The 19475-nt window shown below is 60.2% G+C and overlaps 1 protein-coding gene across 1 annotated transcript; it reads right to left on the bottom strand.

Annotated features, from left to right (window-relative positions):
* Nucleotides 1-8252: 8252 nt before the first annotated feature.
* On the bottom strand, nt 8253-16686 carry LHX5 (LIM homeobox 5). Its single transcript, XM_030292571.1, has 5 exons — nt 16514-16686; nt 14257-14480; nt 13254-13531; nt 12398-12563; nt 8253-8620 (listed from the first exon to the last, which is right to left on the bottom strand). The coding sequence occupies exons 1-5, from the start codon at nt 16684-16686 to the stop codon at nt 8253-8255; spliced, it is 1209 nt and encodes a 402-aa protein (XP_030148431.1).
* Between the last annotated feature and the right edge of the window lie 2789 nt (nt 16687-19475).

Genomic DNA, 19475 nt, shown 5'->3' with positions numbered 1-19475 from the left:
CTAGGCTGAGGCCAGCGTGGCCCTCCGCTCGGGAGCAAAAAGTAAGGGGTACCCCCAACTCAGAAATCAAAAGAAATTACATAGCAATGAAACATTGTTTCAATTAAAATTAACGTGGAAGAAATTCGTGAAAAGTAAAATAGTGACATTTTAAATAAAGACAGGGCCTCACTTGGACCTGCGTGCCTCTCCTCGCCGAATCCCAGGCCTGTCAGATCCGGCCTTTATCGGAAAGGTTGCCATTTGGCTCATTATGGGTTCTTGCGCACTAATTTCGATTTTTCAAAATATTGTATGAGAATGCGATTGATCGCGATTACAGTGTTTGGGGCGCCTCTCCCCCGCCCCGCCCCTTACATTTTGTACCCGGAGGAGGGGGGGAGCTATTGTCTCTCCCAGGGAAATATCAGCTCTCTGAGGGCTGGGATCGAACCTATTCTATTCGCATCCGTAACCCAGAGCCCAGAAGATCGCCCAGCGCATACGAGGCAATTCAACAGATACTTGCTAAGTGAATGAATGAAGAGGAAGTGTGGGAAGTCAGGCAGGTGCCTGTACAACTTGGCTTCAAGGTCTTTGGTCCACCTCCCAGCCCCATTTTTCAGATGAGGAGGCTGAGGCCCAGAGGGGGTGAGTAACCCAGTTCAGCCACACAGCACAGCCACGGCCGAGCAAGCCGCACGCATGAGAATCCCACGGCGCTGCGTGTTCACCGCAGAGAAGTCTCTGGTGACCCCGAGCCGGCCGGGTGGGGCCCAGCCCTCCTACCGTGGGCATGTACCTGCAATATCGTCCCAGAACCCCCCGCTGCCACCTAGGGTTGTGCGTCATCTTTACTGGTACCCAATTCATACGTTTCTTGAAATCTTAAATGCCTTCTAGAAAGAAAACGTTAGCACCGCTCTAAATGGAGACACGGTATCACTTCCCAGAATTAGGCAATGAACGTAGCGATGAACGCAAGGAAAAGCAAAGCGATGCCTGTGCGTGGGGGCGGGCTTCCGGTGCGCCGGGTCTCCGAGCCTGCCTGCAGTGTGTTTGAGACGCAAGCGCGAGAGGGGGCGTTGAAGACCCGCAAACACCCAGCGGGGACTGGCCCTGAGACGGTCAGGAGAGCGGGAGAAGCAGGGGAAAGAGAGTGACTTCCTGCTTCCTCCAGAGGCCCCTGCCCCTCTGGGTGTGTCTGTTCTGTATATTTCACGGAGACGTAAGACCAGACAACGTGTGATTTCCTCGCACGTGTCTGGCTTCTTTCGCTTAGCGTCGTGTTTTCGAGGTTCTCCTATGTCTTAGCGGGTATCAGTATGCTTCATCCCTTTTCATGGCTGAGTAATAATAGCCCACTGAATGGACATACCACAATATCCTTTCGTTGTTGACGGTGCAACTGTTGGGCGCCTGGGTGGCTCAGTTGGTTGAGCGTCTGACTTCGGCTCAGGTCATGATCTCACCGTTCGTGAGTTCGAGCCCCGCATCGGGTTCTCTGGTGTCAGCATGGAACCCGCTTCGGATCCTCTGTCCCCCCTGTCTTGGCCTCCTACCGCATGCGGGCACGTTCTTGTCTTTACAGGCCCTATACTTTTCCATCTAGCAAGTGTTCCATCTATTAGTACGTTCTGGAAAGTAATACATTGCATATCTATCCAGATAGGCTGTGAAGTTAGTCTTTGTCTTAAAAAAATGCTTGGGGCCCCTGGGTGGCTCAGTCGGTTAAGTGTCCGACTTCGGCTCAGGTCGTGGTCTTGCGGTTCTCGGGTTCGAGCCCCGCGTCAGGCTCTGCTGACGGCTCAGAGCCTGGATCCTGCTTCCAACTCTGTGTCTCCCTCTTTCTCCGCCTCTCTCTCTCTCTCTCTTTTCTCCCTCTCAAAACTAAACACTAAAAAAAATTTTTTTTAAATGCTTTAAGCACCTTCTTCAAAGAAGAAAACAGGGTAATGGTAATAATAACGACATCAAGCAGTAAGTGGCCATTGTTATCTTACTAAACTATTATCATTTCATTCATGGTCTATCACTCCGTGGCCCGCTCTATGCCAGGCACCGCGCTTAGACTCTGATAGATGTGGCCTTACTTAACCCTGACAATGACACTCGAAGTTGGTATTGTCATACCCTTTTTACAGCTGGCAAGCCTCAGAGAGGTTGAGTGGCCGATGTGAAGTCACACAGTCCCTGATTTCAAGTTGCTCGCAGCCCGAGGACGGGGACGGGCACGCAGCGTGGGTCGGGATGTCGCCTCACAGTGCTGCAGTCTCCCTGGCTCGGCCGGCTGCCTCGTCTTCACTCAGGTTGACCGTGAAGTTGGGGTCCCTGCTGACCTTTTTTTTTTTTTTTTTTTTGCGTGCCTGCCAGAGAGCCACGGGCACCTGCTGGGGTGAGGATTTCCTTCCAGAGCCCTCAGGAGCCCATCGGCAGGTGCTAGGGGGAAGCGGGGGGCGGGGGGGGGGGGCGGTGGTCCTGAGCCCGGGCACAAAATGCAGAAAGAGGAGGCCAGAGACGGCAAGGCCCCAGAGAAGTGGCGGGAGAGATTTCCGTTCATCACAGAAATGGCCCATTTGCAATGATCGGTTGCCCAGGTGTTAATAACACTAATGGCATAGGAAGGGTAAACTCAGTCACTTGGCTCAACAGAAGAAATATGCAGAGAAGTGCTCAGGTTTCCATAAATCAGCCGTGTGCGGCACTACGAGGGAGACAGGACTTAAAATTCCGGTCAGGAGATGGGTATTCTCATAATCCGAGCTGGAGAGGTAATTTATTCTGTTTATATCTTTTTACTGCACGACAAGGCTTGGGAACCGGAGCCCTCCACAGCCATTCTGCATTTTAAATATTAGTCCTAAGCACAGTGGGTCAGCTTTCGTGCTCTGTGGGGGGTTCATTTCCGGGCAGGGGGACAGGGCTGGGGCTGGGGAGAGCAGGCAGGAGGGGGGGCCGCCCGGAATACATGTGGTTTCACTGCCCAGGGTTGCCGCAATCGCAGCCTGGGGGCAGCGAGGGAGAGGAGCCGGCCCCTTTCTCCCAGAGCTGGAGGGCACCGCTTGGGCGGGGGGGGGGGGGGGGAGGGCCTGCCCCTCTCGGAAATCTTTTATTTTTAAATGATAATAAATACAGGTGATGAAGAGATAGAAGAGGAGAGGAACAGTTTCATTAATGGAGGTGGAAAGAGATGGCCGTGGGGAGGGAGAGTGAAAGAAACAAAGGCGAGCCTGGAGAAGCCGGAAGTCCTTGTGTCTTTTGACCTTGGCGATTTTCCTTATGCCCTTTGCCCTCGGGCTAGCTTTGTTTGACCCCTGAACGAAATCCGGTGAGGTTGCTACCCATGAGAGTTAGCACCCGTTAGAGTCTCTCTTAAAGAAATCTCTTTTGGTGACAGCTGCACTGCATTCATTCATTCATTCATTCATTCCTGTAGTTATTCCACAGAGAACGAGGCGTTACCTGGGCCAGGCTCTGTCCTGGGTCCAGGGGCAACACGGGCTCTGGAAGCAGGAGTCCTGCTTTCAAAGCCTGGGTCTGCCACTCCCTGGCTGTGTGACCCCGGGCCAGCTCACTTCACCTCTCGGGGCTCAGTCTTCTCGTCTGCAAAGTGGGGATAACAACACTCACGCTGAAGGGCATCTGAGGGTCTACGTGGACCCCAGATGGACAAGACTTCATCGGGCAGTGGTCCTGAATGTTTGGGGGACAGGGGAATCAGCTTGGGAGCTTGAGTGGGTGGAGCATCTGGGGTGCCGGGCCTGGGAGCAATGCCAGCCAGGGGCCAGGAGGCCCCGGGGGGATATGTACTCCTAGCAAGCACCGTCCCCTGATCACACTTTGAGAAAACGGTTGTGGGTCTCTAGGGACCAGCAATCACGCCCAGCCCTCCCCTTTCCCTGGACGGCCTTCTTCAGGAGCAGTCTCCCTAACTTAGCACACCTAACTTAGCCACTGCACCGTGGGTCCCCTGCAGGGGCACTGAGATGAGGTGGGTGGGGGTGGGATCTCTCCTCTCAGAGTCCCTGGGTCCAAGTAGGCACTTGGGCCGTTGAGATGAGCTCACAGCAGTGGGCGTGGGCTTGAGCAGATGTCGACGACAACACCCCCCAGCCCTCTGCTTGTCCCCTTTCGAGGAAGCTGGTGTGCGTGGAGGTGGGGGGAGATGGGGGTGGGGATTGAACCCAGGACCTAGATTTCCTGAACCTTGGCCACAGGTTGGATGAATGACATCTCTCCGATGTGCATGAAATGCCATTGTGAGCCCATTTTGCAGCGGGACCGAAAAAAGCCTCAGAAGGGTGATACGGTGACCAACCAGATAACCTCCGGGACCCCAGGACCCTTGCTCTGTTCTGCCCTCATCCTGGCCCCAGGAGACCTCTGCTCCCATCCTTCCTCACTCAGGCACGCTCAGAGGGAGTGCCCTGGGAGTCAGCCCCAAGTACTGATCACGACCCCACAGATGTCCCTCCCTCCTGGATTCTGGCTTCTGGAACCACCCTCAGAGATCTTGACAGACCACCCCAGGGCCATTCAAGCATTCCCTGGTGCACGAGTGGGCTCCTTCCACTCCCGGTTCTCTCGGGCTGAAACTGTGGGCGTGCGAAGGGCGGGTATATGCTCTGAATCCATGTGCGTGCGCACACGTTCACAAGGATATGAGGTTTGGGTTTGCGGGCGTCCACAGGGGCTGGGCGTGTGGGTTCAAAGCATGGATGTGTGGGCATGCGTGTGTGTGATTGCGCTTGCGTATCTGTGCAAATCACACTGGACACAAGCACGTGGGGTGTGCACATTAATGTGCCCGTGCTGGCATGCACCCGTGTGTGCCCGACGATCATCACGCACGTGCCTGTGTGTGCATCGGCAGGAGTGCGTCCGTGTGCCTGTGCCCATGTCTGTGTCTGTGTGGGTGTTCTGTTTGTGCACATGTTTTTGTATGTGTGAATGTGCATTTGTGTGAGGACATACGTGTTTGGTGCGTGTGCGTGTGCGCGCGTGTGTGTGTGTGTGTGTGTGTGTGTAGCTGGATGGGGGGCTGGGAGGGATGGTGCTACCGAGAATTCTCACCCTGTAGGTCCACTCTGCTGTCCCCAGGAAGGAGCTGATAGCTCTGCTCAGTCTTTCTACCTGTCGGCAGCTGGCGGGGGTGGGGTGGAGTTGGGGGGGGGGCGGCTGAGCGGTAGGTCACGTGACCTGGCACAGCTGGGGTGGGGGGAGTCCTCCTCTCTCTTGTAAATCCCTTCCCCTCCTCCTCCCCTGCCTCCGTGACCCTGTCACAAGCCTGTCTGCAGGGGAGTGACGGTGAGTCTGTGCCTCTGAACTTCACTTGCCCAGGTTTCTCTCTGGTGAAAAGTTCTGAGCGAGCCTAAGCTTGCAAAATTCACATGTGCCCAGAAAACACTTGGGGGCCTGGCAGAGATGGGGCCCAGAATCTTGCAAATTGTCTCTGGGGCTCCGAGACCCATTACGATCAGGGCACCCTTGTGGCGTAGAAACACAACCTGATACATACATGGGCCTGAATCCCTACTCTGCCACTCCCCAGCCATGTGACCTTCTGCAAGTCCCTTGACCTCTCTGAGCATCCTAAGACGGCAAATAATACCTCCCCTGATACAAGTCGAAAGATTTAGCGACGAGGATGTCTATTCCAGCCTGGTTTACAGCGGCAAACAGTTGGAAACAGACCCAAATGTCCAACAACAGAATAGGTTAAAGAGAAAACAAAACCCGGGGCACCTGGGTGGCTCAGCTGGTTGAGCATCACATCTGGGCTCAGGTCACGATCTCGCGGTTCACGAGTTCAAGCCCCACATCAGGCTCACTGCTGTCAGCGCTGAGCCCGCTTCAGATCCTCTGTCCTCATCGCCCCCCCCCCGCCTCCCACCGCCTCTCTCTGCCCCTCCCCCACTTGCACTCTCTCAAAAATAAATAAAACACTTAAAACCGTAAAAGGGTGGTTCGCCCATCGCCAGGAAGTTTTCGCCAGTCACTCCAGAGGATGACATCGCTCTGTGATCAGTTTATTAACCTGGGGATCTTGCTGAGTGAAACAGAGCAGGTAACCATATAGTGTGGGGAGAATGATCTCTAGTTTCAAAATGAAGACAAAAACGCAAGTCTGGAAGGAAATGCGCCAGATACATCACCAAGGCGCTTGAGATTCCGGGTGATTCCGTTCTCCTCCCTTTGTTTGTTTAGCTGAAGTTTCTAAATTTTCCTCAACGAGCACGGAGGATTGGTCTGATAAAGACAAACGCATGTCAGGGGAAGGAAAGAAAAAGCCAAGCCACCTTGAGTTACTGCCCCGCAGTCCACATAAAAGGGCTCTTACTGTGTGCCCGTTCCTTGGTCTCCCTTGTCCCCTCCTGGCCCCTCTGCCCCTGAAGTGGGCAACCCCCTCCCCCCGGCTTGGGTGAAAAGGGACCCCGTGCAGGACACTCTTCCATTTACTGGTATCTCCCCCACCTGCCTCTCTAACCCTACAGTGTCTGAGCCGGAAGGGAAGGTAGCAAGCCCTCCCTCCAATCCCCGCTTTTGGAAGTCAGGAAACTGAGGCAACAGGAAGGAGGGACTTGTCTTCAGGTAGTGGCCTCAGGCCTCCGGAATCTCTAGCACTTTCCATCATGCTGCTGCGGATTTACCTGCTGGCGTGGGCACGCCTCGCATCAGAAAGGCCCTCCGCTGCTCACTCTCCCTGGGGCACTTCTGTCCTAACAGGGCCTCAGAAGATAACTAGCTTACCAGCCCGCCCATAGTTTTTGCCCGAGGGGGCCTCATTAGGAGCCAGGCTGGAATTCTTCTGACCCACACTGAGGACGAACAAATGACACAGTCATGCGTTCGTCAACGGCTTTGAAGGCCTACTGTGCGCCCGGTGTGAGAGGCGGGATATTACATACAGCAGCAGAGTATTAAAGCATCTGGGCTATACTGTGCCCGGCACATAGTAGCTGTGGGGGAAAAAAAAAAAAAAGATAGCAGCCATTGTCATTACCTCCTGGTTCTTAAAAGCAACCCCCCCCCCCAGATGCAGAGAGGGCTGTGCACCCATCGAGTCCGTGTTATGTGGGACACGTGGACCAGAGAAAAGAATGGCTCCCTTCACTCTCAGCGGCTGAAGGCAGGCACACACACAAAAGAAAACCACACACACAGCACTGAGGGAAAAAAAAGCATTTTTTTTTATTAATCTTTCTTTTTAAAAAAAGTTGATTTTTCGTGTTTTTGTGTGTTTTTTTTTTTTTTAGGTAAACCTCTTTCTGCCTCCCCTCCCTCACTCTGCCCCACCCTCCTCTTAAAAATATAAAAATGTCCAACCCCGGATAACTAGAGTACAATAAATAAACAGTAAACACAAAAACATACTTTATTTGTTTCTTCTTTATACAAAATAAGGAAACTAGAAGCGTTCGACTTCCAAAAAAGTATAATACTGTACATCCTGACGACCCAGCCTCCAGGCCCCGGGCAGGGAGGGTGGTCTGTGGGCCGGAGCCCGGAGATCTTGGCGCCTTGCCCTTGCCAGGGGGGTGGAGAACAGGGTGGGCGAATGTTCCAGTCTGGCCTGGACCCCCGGGCTCACAATAAATGTCCAAGGAAGGAAGAGTGGAGAGACAGTGGCGGGGGGGTGGGGGGTGGAGCGGGGGGTGGGTGGGAGATGGGGGGGTGTGCCCGGCCCGGGGCCTCGAGGTCCGGACCGCCCCCTTCCTAGAAAGCTGACCTTGAGCCTCAGTTTGGCCACCAGGGGGCGCCCACGCGCAGGCGGATCCTTCGTCCTCCCGGCGACACCCCCCCACCCCTCGAGCGCGCTCCTCTCTCTCGCTCGCTCTCCATCTTCTCTCTTCCTCATTTTGCTCCCTTCCCTCGCCCTCCCTTCCATCTCTCTCTTTTTCTGAGCCTCTTGTTTTAAAGACGGGGGAAGCAGAGTGAGAAATAAGGTTACCAAATGCCACTCGGATGGCGGAGAGGGGGGAACGTCAGCCTCGCCGCTGGGCCTCAACCCTCTCTCGGTCCGAAGAGGAGGTGGTGGCGGGGGTCGGGGGAAGTCTAGGGCGTTGCTCGAAATCTCTCGACCCTCCGCAGTACTGACTTTGGTCCCGAGCACCGCTCGCGCCGCCGGGACGGCCCCGCGGGGTGGACACCGGGGCGCCCCCGCGCGCCCCGCCGAGGAGCAGCTGCCGCTGCGCGCGGACGCGAGAGGGAACCCCTGAGGGCGGCGTGGCGGTTCGGGCGGCTGCGTCCGGGGGCGGCCCGGCCCCGCGGCCTTACCACACGGCGGCCTCGTTGAGCTCGGGGTTGGGATGCGACAGGGGTCCGCTGTAGCCGCTGGCGCCGCTCATGGGGAAGGGCGGGCTGGGCCCGCCGCTGAACACCTCGCCGGGCAGGGGGTGCAGCGCGCCGGGCAGGCCCGGCTCGGGGCTCGGCGTGTCCGGGTGCGAGATCATGTCGGTGAACCTGGGGTTGTCGGCGGCGTGCGGGCCGGCGAGCGGCGGCTCCAGCGCGCCCAGCGGCGTCGAGCCGGGCCCCGACGCCGCCAGGAAGCTCGAGTCGGCCGGGGACTGCGCCTGCGACGGCGGGCCGTGCGCGAAGAAGTCGTAGTTGCCTCCGGGCGCGTAGTAGTCGCCTTGGTAGTCTGCGGGAGGGGGCGGGGAGGAGACAGGGACAGGTCAGAGGCGGCCGGGCCGGGAGGAACGCGGACGGACGGACGGACGGACGGGGGTGGGGGGGGGGCGCACACCGACTCAGGTTGGCGAGCCCCGCGGGGAGGCCCGCGGAGACCAAGGGAGAGGGCGGCCGGCGGACAAGGACACAGACACCCCTCCCCCGCCCCCCCCCCCACACCTGGGACAAGCGTCCCCGAGAGAGACCATGAGAGCTGCCCGAAGGCCCAGAGACCCAGGCTGAGAGACACAAGGACCAGAGCCAGAAGCACAGACAGAAAAATATCGTGACTTCAAAGTCAGAGTTTCCCCGACAGACAGAGACAGACAGTGGACATAGAGTCAGTGAACCATCCGAGACGGTGCCTTTGAAGTGGGGAGATACACCGAGAGCCAGAGACACGGAAATAGCCAGAGACAGGGTCACTGGGAGATGAGCAGTGAACAGTGTGACGGGGGGGGGGGGGCGAAGAGGGGACCCAGGAGGGAGTCCCCAGACTCAGGTCGGAAAAGAGACCCAGAGGCACCAAGCCCAAGGCAGAGACAGAGACCAGGGCGATCGTGTAGGATGAGCACAGAGAAAGGGATGAGATGGACCGGACCGTTGGTTAGAGATACACCGTGAAAAACCCATCGAGAGCCGGCGGTGGGGGGGAGGCCAGGAGAGACAGAGGCGCCCACAGACCCGGCAGATGAGTCCGAGAGATGGGAGAAGAGCTGGGTGGGGGATGCTGGGGTGGCCAGAGACCAGAGCACCAAATGGTTGAGAGGGGCCGGCGACCTGGGGGGTGGGGGGGGGAAGAAGCCGGACCTGGTTCTGGGGAGAGACTCTGCCCGAGCAGCGGGGCAGGGCTGAGGAGTTGGCCTGGGGACCCGGCAACCGGAACTCTGACAACCCCCGGCACCCCACGGCCCTGGCCGGTCCTTCGCCCCCTCAAACACAGCCCTTGGACCTTCTGGGTGAATGTGGGGGTCCCACCATTTGTGCCGGCCTCACTAGAAGCCCGGAACTTGAAGGAGGGAGGGTATTCGCCTGCTCACGTCCAACGCTTCGTGGATACTTCAGCGGGAAGGCTGGGGCCTTCAGTCTCACCCCGGGGGGGGGCGGGGGGCGGTTTGCCAGGACACCCAGCTTCGGAAACATTTGGGGACACTGAGTGCTTCTGAGAATCTGGTGATAGCTATGGGCTTTCTCCAGAAAAATGCACACATCGCATTTCCCCCACAAAACCAGGGGGCGCAGGGGCTCCCGGTGACAAGCCCCCCCGGTTCTCAAGAAAATTGTTTCCGCATCACCTCTCTCACCTCCTTCCAGAACCCCTTCGCTTGGGTCTTTCCAGGCAGCCTCCTCCCCTCCTCCACCCGTGAAGGTTTGAGGTGTGGGACCCCACGGAAGGAGCACCTTGTAGCGGCCACCGGTGACAATAACCCGCTTTATGCGGCGGGAAAACCAGCGCGCCCCCAAGCCGGGGTTTCCTCTGCACGCCCCCCCCCCCCGCACTCCGTCTTGGGGGGTCTCCGTCGCCGGGGCGAATTCGGGACGTCCCCTGCCGCCGGCTCCCTTCCCTCTCCAAACCCCGAAATCAGTCCAAATGGGGGGGGGTGCCCGGAGGCGCGCGGCTTGTCGACGGTTTCGGCAACAGCTAAAGCGTTGGCCAATTAACTTTTTAAAGACCGCTCGTTCCATTCTCCCAGAAAGCGAAGAGAAAGGTTGGAAGCGGCGAACTTGGGGCCCCTGAGGGACGGGGATGGGGGCCGGCCGCGGCTCGGGGCGAGCCGGCAAGCCAGCCAGGGCCGCGGCCCCCGCGCGCAGCGCGCCGCCTCCGCCCATATGGCGGCCGGGCCGGAGGTAATTGGAACAAACGCCGTCTGAAAAGGGCACAAAAGCCGCAGCTGGGGCTTTGTCCGCGCTCCCACGGGGAGCCGCCGGCCCCGCCGCCCAGCCCCTTTCTCGCCCGCTGCCGGCCGCCGCCGCCGCCGGGATCTCCCAGCGCGGATTAGGCGGGGCTGCCTCCCTGGGGCTGGGGGGGGGGGCGGGGGTCCTGCCCCCCATTCCGGAGAAAGAGGGGCCCGCGTGTCCAGGCCCCCGCCCCATCCAGCAGACGCGCGGGGAGAGGAGGCAGCGGGACCGGTGGGGGCACACGAGTCCTCGGGGAGACCTCGCTTAATTACCCAGGCGGGGAGAAATTCCGGACGGCGCCGCCCCACCATCTCCCCGCGCCGGGCGGAGATCGTGAGCCGAAGGACGCACAGATAGGTAGAGAGAGTTGGTGACTGAAGACCCCGGGACACGTCCACCATCCGAGCCCTCCTGGGCGTCTGCAGCCCCCCAGTCAGGGCCCTGCCACCGCAGAGTCTCTCCCCAGAACACAGCCGCCCTATATGCCCACAATTTCTGGCGGCCCTGGCCAGAGGTGAGATCTAACCTCCTAGACCCACAATGTGCGGAAGCCTTCCTTCCTGGGTTGGCCCGCGTGCCAGGCGCCCACCCGCGGGCCTCGGCATTGCCTCCAAACCCACGTTTCTAAGAAAAGTCACCTCTCCCCAATCTGGGACACCAGCCCCCCACAGGCCTGTGGCACTGAGCAACTCAGCAGAGATGTGTCTGAGGCATAGGCACTCCTGGGGGCTCTCCAAATTCAGAGGCTCAGAAACAAACAGAAGCGGGAGGTGTTTTCCTTGAGCCCAAAGGTTGGGGAAGTGCAGGACCCGGAGTGGATTCCCTAGCACACTCGGGGTCTCAGAAAACCTTGGTGAGGGAGTTGGGAGGGCAGTGGGGGGTTGGAATGGGTCGCCAGGCAAATGCCAAGGAAATGGAGGGGGGGTGGTGGTGGTGAGGAGGCTAGGGAGGAAGGAGAAGAGGAGGGAAGGAAGAAAAGGAGTGACCAGGAGGAGAGTTCACCCAGGCCTTGAACCTGGTAACAGCAACAACAGAATTCTCTCTGCAAAGTCCAGCTCCTGGCCCCCTGCAGCTCCAAAGACCGGGAGTGGGGAACCGGGTTGGTCCAGTTGTTGTACCTTCAACCCTAATGACCACTGGCGTGCCTGGAGCTGGAGAGTGCAAGGGAGTCCTGCCCAGAGCGCCCGGCCGGCATCCTGGCTGACAGTTCCAGACGCCCAGGGCGCACAGCACAGTCATGGATGGATCCCGACCCCTCCATCCCTACCGCCTGCGCTGCCCTCCAGTGCCTGTGTTCCCGCTGGGGCCAGGGACACCAGGCCACGGGGCAAGGGCAGCACGAAGGCTGAGTGTCCGGCTGGCGCAGGGGGCAGGTGGATTTGCTAGCGCTCGCCTTGGCATGACGCTTGGGAGTGTGTGAGCCTGTGCATTTCTTTGGGTATATTTGTCATTGAATGTAACTGGGGAGTGGCACCCACCTGTGTGTTGTTGTGTGGGATCATGTGTCTAGATTTGTGTCCACGAGGTCTCTGAACTCCAGTGTGTGTGCAAGGGAGTGTACCCATGAGTCCTGCGTGGGTGCGTGGGTGCGTGGGTGTTCATCTGTGTGTGTCGCTGTATGGGTGTCTGATTTGGGGTCCAGGAGGAGGAGAGTGCACACGCCTACGTTGCTGTGCGTCTGTTAAGGTGTGTTCGTGATTGTGTATGTACGTCCCGCGTGAGTAGAAGGGAGGGAGGGCGTCCCTGGCGGCCAACGGCGCCTGGGATCCGGACCTGCGTCCTCAACCCCCAGAACGGCACGGGCCTGGGTGTAGGGCAGCGCGTTCCGAGGTGGGGGGGGGGCCCTTACCTCCGTAGTAGGTGTACGGAGTGGACCCCAACATCTCAGACTCGTCCAAGCGGCCGCCCAGCGGACGCATGCGCCGCGGACTCCGGAAGAAGGCGTGTCTCCGGGCGCCCAGCGCGCTCAGTTGTTTCATCCTGCGTTCTTTGGACCGTCGGTTCTGGAACCACACCTGGGACAGAGCAGGGATTGTGAGCTCCGATCCGGGGTGCCCTCTCCTTCCTGCCCAGGCCGCTTCTTCTGGGTTCTATAGCCTCTTCACCAAGACTGCCCAGGGGCGGGGGCGGGCGGATTAGGCCAGGAGAGGTGGAGAGGGGCTTCGGGGAACCAGCCAAGGGTGAAGGATTTCGCGGACCCGTGGGGCGACTCATAAAGACCTGGGCTTCCTGGTCCTCGGCCCGCCCTCGGCCTGACGGCTTTATAAAGGCCTCCCGCCCTGCACGGCCCTGGTCCCGGCCCCTCGGCTCCCCAGCCGGGCTCTGGCCGTTTGTCTGTCCGCCCGCGCACCGGCGCAGGGAGAGGGCACGTGGAGAACCTTGCCTTCTTCTCCGCTCCGAAATAGGAGAGGAAGGGAGGGGGTACCCCAGCGAGGCTTAAAACTCCTTGAACAGGGAGGGGGCGGGATTCCGAGGGGTGAAGTGACCCGCCCCAGATCGCGCCGTCAGGAGGTCAGCGGGGCTTTGCAGAATCTTTCCGTTAGGAGTTTGACCAGCCGGCCCTGCCCTCGGGCACAGAGTCTGCCCTTCGGCAGACCCCAACTCGGCGCACTCTTGGCCGAGGAGGCTGGGCGGGAGGCTCCCGTGGGCCTCCTGGCTCCGGGGCTCCTCTGGGTTGGGAAAGGGCGACCCGGGCCCAGCCGCACCTGGATGACGCGCATGTTGAGGCCGGTCTCCTGCGCCAACTGTTCGCGGATGTGGCGCGTGGGCTTGGGCGTGGCGGCAAAGGCAGCCTTGAGCGTCTCCAGCTGCTTGGCTTTGATGGTGGTGCGCGGGCCGCGCCGCTTCGTGCCCGAGTTCTGCTCCTCGTTCTCGTTGTTGGCCGTCTCCTTGTCCGACGACGTCGAGTTGTCCGTCTCCTTGGGGTCGTCCTGGAGAGGGTCCTGGAGGTCCGGGGACAAACTGCGGTCCGTACAGGATGACACTGCGGGGCGCACAGAGCGGGAAGAGGACCCCGGCGTCAGCGGCGGCCCAAGGTCTCTGCAACCGGGTAGCGGGTTCCCGCCGACCCCGGCGCGCCGCTACCCGCGCCGGGTTCCTCCCCAAGCCTTGCGACAGCCCCTCCCCCAGGGGCCCAGCGCCCGCCCACTCCCTCCAGGCGGGGCCCGGCCTTCGGAGAGACCCTTCTCCAGCCCTCTCCAGCACTTTTCGGCTATGGCCTGGGTGAGGGGCAGGCACGCCCTCTGGGGGGGCCCGGCCTTCGCGGAGAGGGGACCGGGAGGAGGCCACAGACGCCTTCTCCCCTCTCTCCTTCCTCCAGACCCCACTGACCGTCCTCCCAGAGCGGCCTGAAGTTACCAGGAGCTGAAAAGATTCGGAAAGTGGGGGGAGTCGTGTGGTTCCAAACTGGGGGAGGAGGGCAGCTTGGAAAAGGTCCCTCCGGGGAAGGAGAGCGGGGAAAGAGCCGGGAGTCCGTATCCGGTGGGGACAGACTCCAGATGCTGTCTGCCTTCCCCGCCCCTTCCATTTGCCCCAGAAATGGCTGGTGGGAGCGGGGAGAGAGCGCCGAGCCTGGCACAGAACGCACACGGGGAGGTGGGGGGTGGGGGGGGGGGGGCGGTGGGGGGGGGGTGCAAAGTAGAGAGGGCCGGGCTGGCGGTGCCGCAGGGTCTCAGGGCCCCCGGCTGGGCAGGGGAGGAGGGCTCCTACCTGAGTTGAGGCTGCCCTCCTTGAGGCTGGAGGAGCTCAGGTAGTCATCCTTGCACACGAACTTGTTCTCGTCAATGACGTAGAGCTCCTCGCCCGTGGACAGCTGCTTGTTGCACACCATGCAGGTGAAGCAGTTGAGATGGAACACTTTGCCGCGGGCCTTGCGCACCAGGTCGCTGGGCGAGATGCCTTGCCCACAGCCCGCACACTTAGTGCCAAAGCGCCTGCGGAACGCAACGTGGCCTGTCACCTCGGAGCAGCCCGGCGTCCCATTCCCTCGAGCCCCTGACCTCTTCCCATGCGCCCTAGCTTCTCAGAAGCCCCCCCCCGCCCTGTCCACATCTGTCAAACGAGACCCCAATCCTATGCTGTCCGACTAGCGCAAGAGAGATGAGACAAATGTCCCGGGCTGTTCTTGGGGCTGCGACTGTCGCGTGCCTTGTTCAGGTTTATCCACACACCACCCGGCTTGGAGCCTTGAGCCAAACACAGGCCAGAGCACCCCGAGATGCCAGCCCCGTCCCTGCCAGATCCGCCCTGGCTGCTCTCCTGAGGCAAACTTGGATCTCCAAGTTAGGAGGCATTTTAAGCCCGGCAAGCCAGGTTTGGACCACCCCTTCCTTTGCCTCCTGGATGCTTTTCCAGCCTGCTGGGGCCCGGGTAAGGCCAGCCGGGCCCGGATGGCAGGTCCTATCAACGGGGTGGGGAGCTCTTCGGAGCTGGACCCGAGCAAGGAGGAAGGGACCTTTAGCTGACTCCCAGTGCCACCGGCGCTGGAGGCCTTCCAGTCCGGGACCACTCTGGGACCCGCCGGAGCTAGTTGGGAGCCTGTGGACAGCAGGGCCTCAGAGCGATGGTCTCTGGAAAGCAGGGATCGGGTCTCCCCCGCCCCTCCCTGTCCCCAATCTCTGGCCCTGGCAGGAACTGGGAGAATGTAACCAGAAGGCAATCCTCAACCTGCACGGCCAGTACACAGGATCTCTCAAACCCCCCCTTTCCCGCGTTCCTGATCTAAATCCTTTTCTTTCTTCCTTGAGCGCTTGGAGAAGGCCAGCCTCCCCCCAAAATGGGTGGTGCAGGCCAGCACTGGGAGGGGGGAGGTGTGGGTCGAGGGGGAGAGTGAGGACCCAGGACTTTGGGGCCCCCCATCGACTCATACCCACGTCTCTAAACAGGGCGAATTTGGGTGACGTTGATGTAGTGAGGGCATTAGAAGCCATAAGTCACTTTTGGCCTTATCCGGCAGCGTAATTGGCCATATGCACCTTATCAAAAATCATTAGGCACTTTGCAAGCACCACCACATTAGGGGCCTCAGGCCTCCGGAGCCAGGGAGCTGACACGTGTAAAGCCGAGGCTGACATTCTCTCCCGTTCAAATTCCCTGGTGCCTGGCTGCTGGGGCCGGAGAAAGCCTTTCTCCGCGGTGTTAATCACGCCCCCCCTTCCCTTGGTGCCCGGGAATTCGCACGCACAAAGCCGGCTCTGGGCGCCTGGCGGAAGCAGGCAGGGCTGAGCTGCCGAAAACCCCTCAGCCTTTCAGGTCCTCCCCGGGCATTTCCCAGCTGGGGAAACTGAGGCCCAGAAAAGTGATCCGTGGGCGGCAAAGGGAGGTGACACATCGCAGACTGGACCCTGGAGGTCCTGATTCTCAGCTTCCATTTCGTTTGGACATTTCAACGCGGGAGAAAATGTTTAAGGAGTTGGGGGTGGGGTGGGGGCAAGGAGGAGAAGGTTCCCTCCCTCCGTCATCAGAGGAGATCTTCCTGACTGAGTCCCCTCGGAGTTGGGAAGTTTCGGCTTGTCCAGGAGGGCTCTGGGGCCCTGGCCTGCGGGAGGTCAGCCCCTGGGCTCCCGCACTCTGCCGGCCGGGAGAAGCCTCCAGCAGTCCCTAACTTAGGCAAAAATTCTTCCTCTCTCAGAACCGGGCCTGAACTTCCACCCTGGGGTCGCAGCTGCGGGGAAGGGGCAGAGATGAGTGGCGAGCAAGTTTCTCAGGGCTTCTCCGCCCTGCCCCACCGCGGCTCCAGGCCGGGCTGGAGGAGCGAACTAGAGACAGCGAAGCAGCGTTCTTCTGACTCCGCCCGGGCTCGGGCGCCTTCCCGGACCAAGGGCAGGAGGAGAGCAGTGGGCTGCCCGCTTCCCGTCTAAGGTTGGGAGCCCAAGGAGGCTGCTTTGGCGGTCTCCCCCTGCCCCGGCGCCCCAGAGGAGCGCGCGCAGGGCGGGCGCGCAGACAGCAGGGCGGCGCGGCCTCTTACCTGAAGAAGTCATTTTTGCAGTAGAGCTTGCCCTCGCGCGAGAAGCACTTCTCCGAGAGGTTCGTCTTGCACTCGCAGCACTGAACGCATTTGATGTGCCACGCGCGGTCCAGCACGTTCAGCAGAAAGCGGTCGAGGATGGGCCGTTCGCAGCCGGCACAGTGCACCATCATAGCGCCCCGGCGGCTCGGGCCGCCCTGCCCTCCCTTTGGGCCCCCGGCCCTCGGGCCCCCGGGCCCCGCTGCTGCGCTCCGCCTCTTATCTCGGCCGCCGCCGGGCGAGTCCGGTCCGGACCAAGACTCAGCCGGTCAAGTCCTTGGATGATCGCTGGCCTGGCGCTGGGCTGCCGGGGGTGGGGTGGGGAGGGGTGGCCTTCACAGCCTCATGCCCCGGGCCGCGCGCCCCAGTGCTGGCTCCCGGCTCCCCCAGGTGTCTTGGGTGGCGAATGGCCTCCGCGCTGCGGAGCGGCTTTCCCCGGTGGCGGAGGCGCCGGCACTTTCCCCCACTTTCAAGCGGTCCCGATCCTCATCTTTGTCTGGCCGCCGCCTAATTCGCGCATCCTTATTCAGATTTGGTGACGTGGCGCGGCACGTAGGGGGCCCGGCGGCCAATGGGCGCGCGGTGGCCATGGCAACCTCTTAAATTTATAGCATATCTAAATTGGCTACAGCGTTGCGGTCCGGACAGAGCAAAAAAAACAAGGCATCAGTATTGTTGAGTATTAGCTTGTACCTGGTTCGGAGGCTAAGTAAGTATTACCTTCCAGTTTGGGGCTGGGGGCGCGGGCCGCGCGATCTCAAAACTGCATCTCCCTTCCTCTGTCTTCTCATAAATATTTGGGGGCCAGGATTCCAAGGCCTGGCGGGAGAGGGACCCCTGCCCCATTCGCCATCCCCGGAACTTGCAGAAGTTGCCCGAGGCCCGGAGCGCGCTCTGCGTCCACCCCTCCTCGTTCCCAGTCCAGCACGCCCAGATTGGACTCCCTCGTCCCGGCGTCCCTGGGGTCTGCGCCCTGGAGCTGCGACAGCGCGGTTCACAGGGCTCCCCGAGCCGGGCGGCTTCTTTTGTCACACACGGAGCTGGGGCCCAGCCCGGCCTTTCTCATGGACCGAGAGACCGAGAGAGAGGGAGAGAGAGAGAGAGAGAGAGAGCGCGCGAACGTGCGAGCGAGAGAGCAAGCGGGAGCGCGAGCCGCGCTGCGCCGTTTGGGTATCTTTCCCCGCGCAGGCCCCAAACCTAGGTGGAGCGGGGCGGGGGGGGGGGGGGGAGGGGGAGTGGGTCATCTGGCCTGGTCCGAGACCCTGGCGTTTCAGGCCTGAGCGCGCCGCCCACGGGTACTCTGGGGGAGAGGTGGGGAGCAGACGACCCAGGGCGGACGGGTCTTTCTGAAGCCAGCTCAGAGGTGGCGTTCACCACGTCTCTTCTCTCCTCGATGCACCTTCCAGATCCCGGCTCAGCCAGTCGGGGCACCGTGGTGAGTGGGTCACGCTTTCGAGGGGTGGGGGCGGAACGCTAGAGGTTGTGTGGGCGCTGCTTGTACTTGGCGGCGCCTGCGGGCTGTGTGTACAAGTTGCGTCCAAAGTCGAGCGAAGGAAGAGCGGCTCGGCGGGGAGCCGAGGGTCTGGGGCGTGTGGGGGCGCTTGCAGGTGTGTGTGTGTGTGAAGAGGGAGGGGTGGGTCTGGGGGGTGGGGGGAGAGGCCAGGCCACCTTTCCCAAGGGGCCGACCTGGCGACCCGACTCACCAAGGCCGGGAAGCCTCCCCAGGATTTTTTCCGCCCTGCTCTCCGAAAGTCGCCATTGGCGGACCGGGTAGGTAGGCCCTGGGCTGGGGCCAGAGAAGTGTGTTTGTGCCAAGACTTGGCTGTGAACGTGTGTTTGGTTCATCTACGGAGTTTGTTAGTGTATGTTTGCTGTTTGAGAATTGCATTTTTGCCTCTATTTATAGTTAGCCATTAATCACGTGAATACATTTGGGCATGTGTCTTTTTTGGTGCAAATCTGTGTGTTTGCATTTGTTAATAGTTCTGCGCTGTGTTTTAGTCTGTGTGGTCTTGTTTCTGTCGGGGTATGCGTATGTGTGTGTAGGCTTACTTTCAGACACTCAAGCGGGAGGGTGTTTGCACGTGTGAGTGTGCGTGTGGATAATATTATCATGTGCGTGTGCTAACATTGATGTGTAAGTGGACTTAAAAAAACCTGGAGGTGTGTGTTTGTGCGTGGGTGAGCGTGTGCGTGCCTGAGACGCCGTGTGTGTGTGTGTGTGTGCGCGTGTGTGTGTGACTGAGCTAGGTTGTGCGCGCAGAATTTTGTGGGTCTGTGCTTGTATGCCAGTCACTGTGTGTGTGTGTGTGTGTGCGTGTGTGCGTGTGTGTGTGTGTGTGTGTGTGGATGGCCTGTTTTTGTTTATGTGACTCCTGTAGGCTTTGGGGGCCCTGTTGTGTGTGTGCTCCTCGTGTTACCTTTGTGGATTTGATGGGGGCAGGATTTCTGGATGCCCGTGTTGGGGCATTTGGTGGAGGCACGGAGATGCTTACTTCTCTCTGTTCCTGTCTAGGCTTAGCGCTGTCCCCCAGTCTCTAGGGGAGGCGATCTGGCTGGGGACAGGAGATTGACAGATGCTGGTCGCCAGGTGGGACACTGACCCACAGCTGGGTCTCTGAAAAGAAGTCCCCAAATCGGGTAGCTTCTGCCTGATGGTGCTGTTACTCCAGCCTCTGGCTTGCCCAGGGACAGGTGTCCACACGAGGTAGCAGCGTGGCTGGTTAGAGCCGGGCTCGGCCAGGAGCAAGTGGACCGGCGCTCGCCCGGTCCCCTAGGCCCAGCTGGGAGAGCTCCCAGAGCCCCAAACGAAAACCACAGTTTCTGGCAGCCTGGCTTTGCCCTCCCGGGGCATGAGGGGCCCCAGCCTCCAGCGGGGCAGGGTCCAGGAGGACCAAGAACGCACGAGGAGAGAGGCGCCAGG

The sequence above is a fragment of the Lynx canadensis genome, chromosome D3 (assembly GCF_007474595.2).
Source record: "Lynx canadensis isolate LIC74 chromosome D3, mLynCan4.pri.v2, whole genome shotgun sequence".
Classification (NCBI taxonomy): Eukaryota; Metazoa; Chordata; class Mammalia; order Carnivora; family Felidae; genus Lynx; species Lynx canadensis.
This window is presented reverse-complemented; position numbering and strand designations above follow the sequence as displayed.

Coding starts and splice junctions, on each gene's coding strand:
- LHX5 (XM_030292571.1), bottom strand. CDS start 16,686: ATGATGGTGCACTGTGCCGGCTGCGAACGGCCCATCCTCGACCGCTTT. Junction 13,532..14,256: donor GGAGGGCAGCCTCAACTCAG/GTAGGAGCCCTC, acceptor TGCGCCCCGCAG/TGTCATCCTGTACGGACCGC. Junction 8,621..12,397: donor TCCGTACACCTACTACGGAG/GTAAGGGCCCCC, acceptor CCCCTCCCGCAG/ACTACCAAGGCGACTACTAC.